Below are 10,884 nucleotides of genomic sequence, written 5' to 3'. Positions count from 1 at the left end.
TCATGACATTTGTGTTTTTGAAGAGTCTGCCGCAGTTCTGTTTCCCCGTGTGATTCCGGTGGATTTATTTCTGCCGCTCGCATCACAACACACCTGAAAACTGCTTGTGAAATACACGTTTACTGGAGAATTAGTGCTGTCACTGAAGACGGACACTAAACCAGCCAATACTGCAAAATTACCATCCATTAAAACACACACGTACACATAAACAAAGATACTGCAAATGACTACACACACACACACACACACACACACACAAAGAATTGACGAAACGTAACGTCAATGTGGTGTCTCAAACACACACACACACACACACACACACACACACACACACACACACACACACACACACACACACACACACACACAAAGACTGCCAGATGTTCAACTGCCTCTTAGGAGAATCAAGACAAGAGCTCGCCTCTCATTTTACACACACACACACTTCAACCTGACACGTCCTGAAATTCCCATCATGCACCACACCATGTGAATCACTTCAGGAATTTAACTTGTATGTCGACGGATTCAAATGCAAGCAAGGCCACATAAATCTGATCATTTAATGTGATAAAGAATGCTTCTCACATCAGATCACAAACACATGAACACGTAAAGGCGGAGCTGATGAGAACCCAGTGAACCCACAACGTCTTATCAAGCACACACGGCAAACTAGAGATGCTTCATGCTTCACAACAGTCTTACATTGAACACGGCTCGCTTTAACTGAGGAGAACTTCAAAATCTGAGCGGACGCTTGGAGAATTCCATCACGGTCGGCGATCGACAATCAATTACAATTCTGCAATCGGAAACGAAATGTTAGGAATCCGATACGTGACAGAAAATGTACATTCCTCTCCTCACATTTTCAGACACGTGCACATGTTAAAGGGACAGTTCACCTAAAAACGAATATTCTGTCATTTACTCACCCTCAAGTTGTTCCAAACCTGTATAAATTTCTTTTTTTTGATAAACACAGATAAAGATATTTGGAAAAATGTTAGCAACTGAGATTTCTGGGGCACCATTGACTACCATAGTAGGCCAAATTAAAACGGCATTCAAAGGTCCCACAGAACTGCTTGCTTGTCTAAATTCTTCAAAATATCTCAATTTGTGGTTTACAGAACAAAAAAATACAATATTTTTTCTTCTATGGTAGTAAATGATGACATTCTTCCAAATATCGTTCTGTGTGTTCAATAAAACAAAGACATTTTTACAGATTCGGAACAACTTGAGGGAGAGTAAATGGTGAAAGGATTTTCATTTTTAGGTGAACTGTCCCTTTAACACGTGATGTGCTGATATCTCCATGAAAGCCCTTATGAAAATGAATCAGATTTCTACATGCATACACAAACGGTGCTCATAAATATACATGTTTTGTAAACCAGACAATAAGCAGACAACATTACCGTACAAGCTTTTTACAACTTTGGAATCGAAACTGGGATTCGCTAAGAATGGGAATTGATAAGAATTGTGTAATGTGGCTATATCACGTAAGGTCAGACCAGAGCTCGTGATATAGCTGAAATTAAATCACAGCTGTCTGGACATTACGCTGTTATTGTAGTGGCATGAAATTCTCTCATCTGTAAGTCACTTTGGATAAAAGCATCTACTAAATAAATAAATATGGGATTGTTATGACTACCATGTGACACCGTTATTGTACCGCGGTATTTTTCTGTCATGGCTCAGTGATTCAACTTCCTGTTTCTCTTCCCGAGCTCATGAACTCTGAACGCCATAACATACAGTAAACAGACAACGACAGCTGAATGTTGAAGAAATACATTACAAACAAAACCAGTCCACATTAAATACAAATAATGACCACGTGACGTCCATCATAAACCCAGCGGAGAACAACACATTTTCAGTAAAACACCCGCGCGCGCGCGCACACACATTAGCCTCTGTCACTGCTCAATTACGGCAGCCATTACAGTGGCACATCTTACATCAGAACACTTGACAATCTCCAAACAAGTCAGGCGTTTTAATTAAAAGTTCTGTGTTTCAGCGCGCACCTCACCTGCCGTGATAATTACACACGGCTGCTGTTCTCCTGACTTTATTTTCAGAAGGATAATTACACTTTTTTTTTAAATTCCTTCACCTTCGTTGCTGTGAGCAGGTGTGAGAAACGCAACCAGAAAACAAGGTGTGCTGTTCCCACCCCTGCACGCTAAATCACACACCGCTTCACTGCGCGTTCACCCTGAGGAAACTCGAGCGCTGCTCTTTCATTGCTCATCAGACTTCAGGGGTCCCATTTGAGTATCAACGTCGTCTCAGAAAACTTTTCATGCGTTTTAGCCGTTCGTTTAGACGGAAACGGCGCTTTGGAGGACAGAAAACACGAACTTTTGAAATCGGGTTTTGAAAACACCGCCATTTTCGTTTCCATGTAAACTGCAAGACGGAACTTTCTGAAAACGATGACGTCACGTGCATCAGTCGCGCGAGGACAGCCAACACAATATGGCGGCTTCCTGTACTGTGAGCTCTCGCTCCTCGACGGTGTATTAACATTTCCCCAGCAAAATGTGGATTTGCTGCACCAATAAGACCAGCGGAGACCCACTATTTACATCCGGCAGACTTTAAACACACATATACGTCCACCAACGGTATTAAAAAGCTCTTTTGGCTTATAACTGTGCATGTGCAGGGCACGTCCTGTTTCTTTTTCATCGTGTAAACGTGGCCTGAATAAAGCAGACATGAACAGCTGACATACAGTTTTAAACATATATGAGATTAAACTGAGAGCCTCATCTGTGTCTCAGATATTTCTCCTGAGAAAGAGTCAGAAATGTGTCTGTCATTACAGTTTGAGAAGAGATGTCATCTCAATGTGTCAGACTGAGCTCAGATTTGTCACGTCTGCAAATCAAAAGATCTCAATATTATTGAAAATCTCAATATGAACTCGAACATTCCTCATCAAACTGACTCAAATCCAGATTATTTTACATTCGTTTTACACCTCCAAACTCTTCAGGCCCTATTTTAACGATCTAAGCACGGGCGTAGTCTAAAGCGCATGGCGCAGAGCGCAGGTAGGCGTTTTCAAACCCACTTTTGCTAATTTAACGCGGCGCGCCAGGCATGTGAGGAGTAATGAGTCATGGGTGTGTTTTGGCCGTAACGTGAAATAAACCAATAAGGGTCTCATTTCCCATTCCCTTTAAAAGCCAAATGCGCTTGCACCATGGTGCATTCGCTATTTTCATGGCGGAGTTTGCAAGAGCTAAGACTGAACGCAAATAACCAAAAAAAATATTGCGCCATTGAGTTTAGACTTTCAAGCAGGTTTGAGTTGGTCTATGGCGCAGTCTATTTTCAGTTCCTCAAAATAGCAACGCGCCAACACTGCGCCTGAACACACCTCTTTTTTAGACCAGCACGCCCATGGGCGCACAAATGAGCGCAAGTGCATTTGCCATTTAAACAATGCGGCGCAGGATGAGAAATTATATTTTCCTCGGGCTGAAACTAGCAAAAACGTACGCGCCACATTGTGCCGAGTGTACAATGGGGCCCGCCATGAGTTTCTCTTCTTATTTATCCTGAGGAATTTTAAGACCAAGTTAAAACACAACAGAGAACTCCATCGAATCTCCTGAGCTGTCAAAGAGCAACCAATGAGAAATCAACATTTCCTCTGGGGAAAAAAGATATTCTATTGTTTATACAAAGACATTTGGTGGAGATCTCTACAGGAGACAGTGTTAGATCACTGGGCTCATTTTCTCAATTTGATCTCAAGGCTGTCTGTGAGACATCAGTGAGACATTAAATAAATCTCGTGTGATTGTTCAGTTCCACTCTCCTCATGGGAACACTCAGGAACCTGTTTGAAAACAGGCAGGGCGAATTTTCCAAAGGTCATTGTCAACAACAATGTTATATCCGCACCGCATGGTGGGCGTTTCCCACAGATGCCGTTACCCACAATGCACGGCGGTCTCATTGTTGCTTCACGAGGGTATCGTCTTTAGTCACCACACTTTCCCAGCCTGTATTCCGATGCGGTGATTTCAACTCTGGACGGGTTGGATGGGAAATGACAGCGAGTTGAGTTCAGCCCGCGCACCTTTGTGCAACACAAATAAAACAATGAAATTAAACCACGCCGAATTTAACGCAACTGAGAGGCTCGCCGGAGCGCCGTAAGCAAAGCTGACAGATGGAAAGCAGACTAGATTACCCATCACACACTAGATTACATCAAACCGGACTCCACTACCCAGACTAAACAAGACTCTAATGGAAACGCTCTCGTGACTCAATCTAACGTCAGGTGGCCTTAGCGCCACTGCATGAAAACAGGAAGTTCCTCCGGCTTCACTTCCTCTCACTCGACCCGTTCATCACACACATCCATTACCATCTCATTTATCTGAGCTCTGTCGACACGTTTATCAAGGTTGTTTAGGAAACAAAAACATTCGACATTATGATGAAATAGAAATAAATTTCCCTCAAAAATAACTTCACCAAGGAAAGTAAAGAGAGTGAATGTAGATTTCCAGCCCCCGCCGCATGCGGTCTAAACAACCCGAGCGCTGAACAACATGCGGCCGATGTTGCGTCTGCACCGACCCGAACACTTCAAGCACAAATGGCTTTAAGAGTCTCATTTCCAGGTCAAACACACACAGCGTGTGAGAGTCCAGAGTCTTATCAAAGCAGCGTTGAGATAAAAGAAAACACACGCACACTCGCGCGTGCAGACGTTTCATCGCAGAGGAAGTTCTTTACAAGACACAACAATGTCAACAGCAAGAGAATCGGCGCTGGGAAAGAACTCACAGCGAGGACACGGCGAGCTCGACGGAGGCCCGTCTTCTTGTGTGAGGGGCGAGACGCAAACAAGTTGAAAACAACACGAGCTATTGTGCCGAACCACAGGCCGTGTTCTGAGGACCACAGTGATGGAAATTGAGATTTTTACATAATCTGAAAGCTGAATAAATAAACTTTCTATAGATATATGAGTTGTTAGAATAGGACAATATCTGGCTGAGATACAGCCGTTTAAAACTCAGGAATCTGAGAGCGCAAAAAAATCAAAATATTGAGAAAATTGCTTTGAAGTTGTTAATCAGGGGCACTGTGGCAGACCATCCACTCACAAAAATAAAGTTTTTATATATTTAAGGTAGGAAATTTACAAAATATCTTCATGGAACATGATCTTTACTTAATATCCTAATGATTTTTGGCATAAAAGAAAAATAGATAATTTTGACCCACACAATGTATTTTTGTCTTTTACTAAAAATGTTCCAGTGCTACTTAAGACTGGTTTTGTGATCCAGGGTCACAAATGTCAAAAAATGATGACCGCCACATTTAAAATATCTGCTGCATTTCTAGCACGAAGAGAAAACAGCAGGTGCTTCACCTTGAAGGTGTTTTGTCTCTATACTGACGTCAGTAATTCAGAACAATAAAGTTTCATTTTGTTTTTCACTCGTCGTTTGCCTGCAGTACATCACAACACAGCGTTACAATAAACATTTCTTTAACAGCAGCACCCTCAGCTCTTATTCTACACAAAAGTCATAAAACAAAAGCGTAATTGTGTTTGAAATTCATTAATAAATGAATGTACGTGATTTATGCTTACACATGTAGATCACTCTATAATGCAAACAATAGCCACTAAAATAAACATTTTTTAAATTATAACATTATCAAATAAACAGTTTTATTTACTCAAAGAAATTCAACAATATGCAGTTGTGTTGTGTTGTGTGCAGTATATAATGTTATTTTTCTGAAATGATTGGAAATCAGTAATGGAATAATTCCTCATTTTAAATGGAAATTCCTTTAAATTCTGTAAAGAGCCACATTAAAACAGAAGTTAATTTTGCCATTTTTCACGATGCCGGAGAAAATGTCTTCGAGATTAAATCCAATTGATGTTTTCACTTCAGTCAACAGAATCCAAAATAGAGACCATGCACAACGTAGAGACGCAACAAAACCAGAACATCGTGCTGTCGCTTCTATCTTTAGATATCTGAACACATTTCATGTGTTTACAACAGATCCTGACAAACACAGAGACACTAGTGTTTAAAGACGAAGCATCTCATTCCTGAATCAAATAAAACTGGAAAACTAACGTCAGAAACTTGACGTTCCTCATTTTAAAGACACTAAAAGCATTCGATATCTATTGACCTCAATGTAAAAATAACACAAATAAATACAGAATAAAGAACATTTCCTGCAAGAAATCACAAATATTTCATTCTATTAAAGTGGGATGAGCTCAGAACTAGGCGTGTCCTTTTAGTGTCAACATCCAATCAGAGTTGACCCGATGGGCAGGGGGCGTGTCATCTGAACTAATAGTTTCTCTATTACAAATTAAACTGATTTTTTTCCCCATCAAACCTCTAAATCTTTAAGTGACCAATGCTCAAATAAGACAAAATGTTGAAGATTTGTCCCAAATCATTCAAGCGTATAGTGTTTCATTGTATGAAATGTCAATTTGCTCCAGTTTAACACTTTATAAAATGTGAAGAAGGATGCTGATGTAGTCTGAGATGTTTCAGGCTTTCTGAGCAGTAAAACAAAGAACCCCAGGGCCAAAACCATCGTGTCTCCCGTAAAGCAAAAGATCCAAACCCACTCAAACCCTGAAAATCTCACAATTATAAACAGGCAAATTATTAGCATTAGCAGGCAAATCGTACAATAATATTGCTATTAAAAGCTAAATCGCTCATTAATTCCTAATCTCAAGCGCAATTAAAGGGTTTGATATTCTTTACGCCTCTCCCCCTCACTGACGTTCCCGTCTTTTCTTCGATGGTTCTGCCGGAGACGGAGTGAGACAAAGAGTTTCTCAGAGGTGATGGACTGTGGGAGGAGGAATCTCTCTCTCTCTCTTCATCTGTGCACTTAACGCAATCGCTGCCTTTTGATTGACAAGCATAACCAAAACACGGCGATGTAAATAGCAGCATGAAGCAGTCGGGCTGCACGCCCAACAAACGCTTTACACGGGAGCGCCGCATTATTAAAATAACCCCACTTTTCAACGTGGCTTAATAAGCTACGCTCGTTACCGCAAAACAAACGCACGCCATCCGGGCCTATCTGCCGTCGGCCCGATTCTCAGAGACTGGCACGGGAAACGGGCACGCTTTAGAGACGCCACCCCGGCACACAAAGACGGAGAAGTGCCAGATACAGGTTTTAGCATCTCGGAGACGTTAAGCTTTCAGACAGATAAATAAAAGGTAAATTTAGCCCGGTGCCCACACGTTCTCGTGTTATTTATTTATTTAACGCGCGGCGTCTCTGCCTGTTTATTCCTCAACCATTCACACTTTATAAAACGTTTCCTTGCGTCGCGTAGCCAACTGCAAGTTGCGTGGCAACAGACTAGCTGTAGTTTAGAGACCCCCCACAACCCCGCCCGAGTTTCCGACAGCATAAAACTGCGACACAATTCAGGCAAAAGCTGAAGAACTGAGGGGCAAACGCAGGGGAATGAGGGGGGGGGGCATGCAAATTACGGAACCCTAAACAACACTCAACTCTGATGAAAACAATAGCAGGCATTGAATACGGGCCGGGCCGCGGCTGCAGAAACACTCTGTGCCCTCCATCTGTGCCTCCACATCATCATCATATCAGTGTGTGCTCAAAAACACCCGCAGTCGTGCCTGTGTGCTTTCCGTCCGGAGAGCCGGCCCTGAGGTCAAGGTCGTTTTTATACGTCTTCGTAATTATTTATTCGTTTTATGCGGGAGACATTCATCAGAGGATAAATGAAATTCTGCTTTATCACGCGCAGCACACAAAAAACCCAAACAGATTTTCCTGCATCGCAACAAATGACATTACAACCTCCAATGCAATAAAATGTCACGTTTTATAAAAGATGCATTTTAACAACACGGATCTCTGCAGGTGTGGTGTCCATATTGCACGAATCCTGCATGAGCGTGTTCGTGCAGAAAACAGCAGCGAGAGAAATCACAACAACATCGTACTTCGTCCCAAACGTCAACATCTGCCACAACAATCAAACTCGCATCACAAAAAAGACGCTAAATTCTCAAACCCGTGAACTGTGACTCTGTCACATGCCAGCATGTCACACACACACACACACACACACACACACACACACACCTGAAGTTTTGCCAGGACTGGTTTTAAAAGACACCCGGTCATGACGAGGTCACAAATACCACCATTTCCACAACACACATACACACTAGATATTTGTAGGCAAGCGTGTAATTCTTTTCTGACAGAAACTAAGGCCCGTACGGTACACAACATTTCCAGCAAATCCAACACGCTAACACAGTAAGTGCATTAACAGACACGCAGCGCAAGTAAAGCACGTTTCATTTTCTTTCCACATACTTGAAGCTGAGAAATGTCCACTGGCCAGAGACGTCGGTCCGTTCTTTCCACTGCTGACAGGAGGTGAAAACATCTACAACACAATCAGGACAAGAAATTAAAAAGGGTCATAAAACCGCCCTAAATGACAGAATATAAAACAAACTGTTAACGGCATCTTATACACCCTCTTCTCTATTATATTATATTATATTATATTATATACAACCATAACACACAAAACATTAGGCAGTGTTATATGACATAACGCATGCTTTACCTTATTAAATTTAAAACAACTGACTAATCTACATAATCATTTTATATTAATAGCTGAAATATGTTCTTTATATTGTGTGCTTGCAGAGACGACACGTCACACTGTGCATTAATAGATCAAAATCAATAAAATACCATAATGACATAACACCTGTCCTGAGCAAATAAACCCTCCTGTCTGTCTGAAGAGTGACCACAGCAAACACACACTGCTGGAATATTTGTGGATTCACAAAAACACTTCCCAAAAGCATTTCTCACATTTGTTTTTGACATTGGACCCTGATGAAAGACATCAGTTTTACACCCTGATCTCACATCCCTTGTCAAGAAGTCCTAAAGGAATGCCAATGGAATTTCTATTATCATTTGGAAACAGTCCTGATGGGTTCAATCCTTTGAATAATCAAACAACATCCTACTGGATTTTCAGTTTATCCAGCAGAACAGTATTTGACTTTTATAGGATTTTTCTTTGGTCTCGTTAAGAATAGTGCGACGTATTTATTTCCACTGGCATTTTGCGTTAGGATTTCGTGAAGGGACAACACAACATTGACATGAATCTATTGAAGAAATGAAATAAACACAAGAAAGACTGAATAAAGTGGGATATACTACCATTGGTGTGGGGAACATTTTCAAATCGCTGTTTCGCATCTACAAGACAACAGAATTACTAATGCAACATCACATCTATCAAATCCACAAAAAGCTTGTGCAACTTTTCTTTCAGTCAAATGCAATTACGCGGCACGGTCCGTGCGCAAAAGTCATCTGTTAAAACACTTCTGCACAAACGTGTGCGCAAAGAAACACAATGCAATGTGACAAAACCAAACAAAGTGTGAACATTGACCTGTACAGCAAGGCGACGGACAGAAAGTGTCTTACCGCGCTGAAATCCAGTAAATCGCTAAGTTCCTTATCCGACCCCAACGCGGCCATTCTCTGATGATGGTGATGATGATGGTGATGATGCATTTTAGAAATATCACATAAACCTAAAGACATGGAAACAGATCGCAGTGAGAAAACACCCGATCCAGGAGGAGCGAGTCTGATCTTCAGAGAAACACACGCGCGCGCAATCTCTCACACACACACTCACAAACACGCGCGCGCGGACGGACCCACAGAACGATCGAGCGCAAAAAAATCCACTTTGCGCGAGAAGGCGAGCCGGATCAGATGAACATTGCGCGACGCGAGGTGAAATTCACGGCAGGTATCCGGCGGCGCACGAGACTCAGGTGGATAAAGTCTTTCCAAGTGTCCCTCCGGAGTCCAACAATCCGAAATCGAGAAACTAAACGAATAACTGCGCGGAAACGTGGCTTAGAGAAACAGCTAGATGTCTTTCTGATGCCTCGCAGTCGGTGTTTTCATTCACGGGACTAAACGTGAAGCTTCCTTGGGCTCGCCGGAGATCTTTGCGCACCGGATCACTGTGCGCGTACAGCCACCTACCGTAGAGCTCTCCATCCATCCATCCATCCATCCATACGTACACACTCCCTGTCAGACTGGAATAGAACAGAGAAAAAGAGGACTTTCTGTGTATAAAGATTATATTAAATGTTGAACAAGATATGATTCGTGGTCAACTGGATATTATTATTCTGCCGTGTGTAACGTCAGCAGATGTTTCAAAGCCCTTCTATTCATTTCTGAAAGTCATTTACTACACAACATCATTTCATTAAATTGTCAACAACATCTAAATATATACCTTTCTGTTTAAAATATCAAAAAACAATGGAAAATGTGGCAAAAAGCAACTTTTGATTTCTAAATATTTTCCATTTTCAATCATTATCATGTTGACAGGAAATAATGTCTAAATGCCCACCAGAATAAAGGCCCGTGGAAACACTACATGGCAATAACACAAAGCACATGCAAATAATACAGCATATTTTTTCTTATGGTTGCAAAGTGGATCCTACTGACAGTGGAGATTCATTTGTGAAATCCACCTGTAATGAAGATGTCATTAAAGGTAATACAGTCCAAAACCTCCGTCATCCGTGTGGTTGTAAATCTGTATGTTTCTTTCTTCAGTGAAACACAAATGAAGATATTTTGAGAAATGTCTCAGTGGTTATACAATGAAAGTCTATGGGGTTCAACGTTGGTTAAGTTTTTCAAAATATCTTCTTTTGTGTTCTGCAGAATACAGGTTTAGAA

The 10,884-nt window shown here is 41.5% G+C and overlaps 1 protein-coding gene across 15 annotated transcripts in view; it reads right to left on the bottom strand.

Annotated features, from left to right (window-relative positions):
- Nucleotides 1-10,398, bottom strand: part of LOC130570287 (transcription factor 4-like) — a 135,885-nt gene extending 125,487 nt beyond the window's left edge. For 3 of the 15 annotated variants that reach the window (XM_057360525.1, XM_057360518.1, XM_057360529.1), the window contains exons 1-3: nt 9,589-10,392; nt 9,316-9,354; nt 8,437-8,509 (exon numbers count right to left, since the gene is read on the bottom strand). In XM_057360525.1, the coding sequence (XP_057216508.1) occupies nt 8,437-8,509; nt 9,316-9,354; nt 9,589-9,708 (232 nt within the window). In that variant the 5' untranslated portion in view covers nt 9,709-10,392. Of the gene's footprint in view, nt 1-8,436; nt 8,510-9,315; nt 9,355-9,588 lie in introns of all 15 variants that reach the window. The other 12 variants (XM_057360522.1, XM_057360528.1, XM_057360526.1 and 9 more) reach the window with 9 other exon arrangements.
- Nucleotides 10,399-10,884: the final 486 nt, after the last annotated feature.

Source organism: Triplophysa rosa, linkage group LG19, assembly GCF_024868665.1.
Source record: "Triplophysa rosa linkage group LG19, Trosa_1v2, whole genome shotgun sequence".
NCBI lineage: Eukaryota > Metazoa > Chordata > Actinopteri > Cypriniformes > Nemacheilidae > Triplophysa > Triplophysa rosa.
This window is presented reverse-complemented; position numbering and strand designations above follow the sequence as displayed.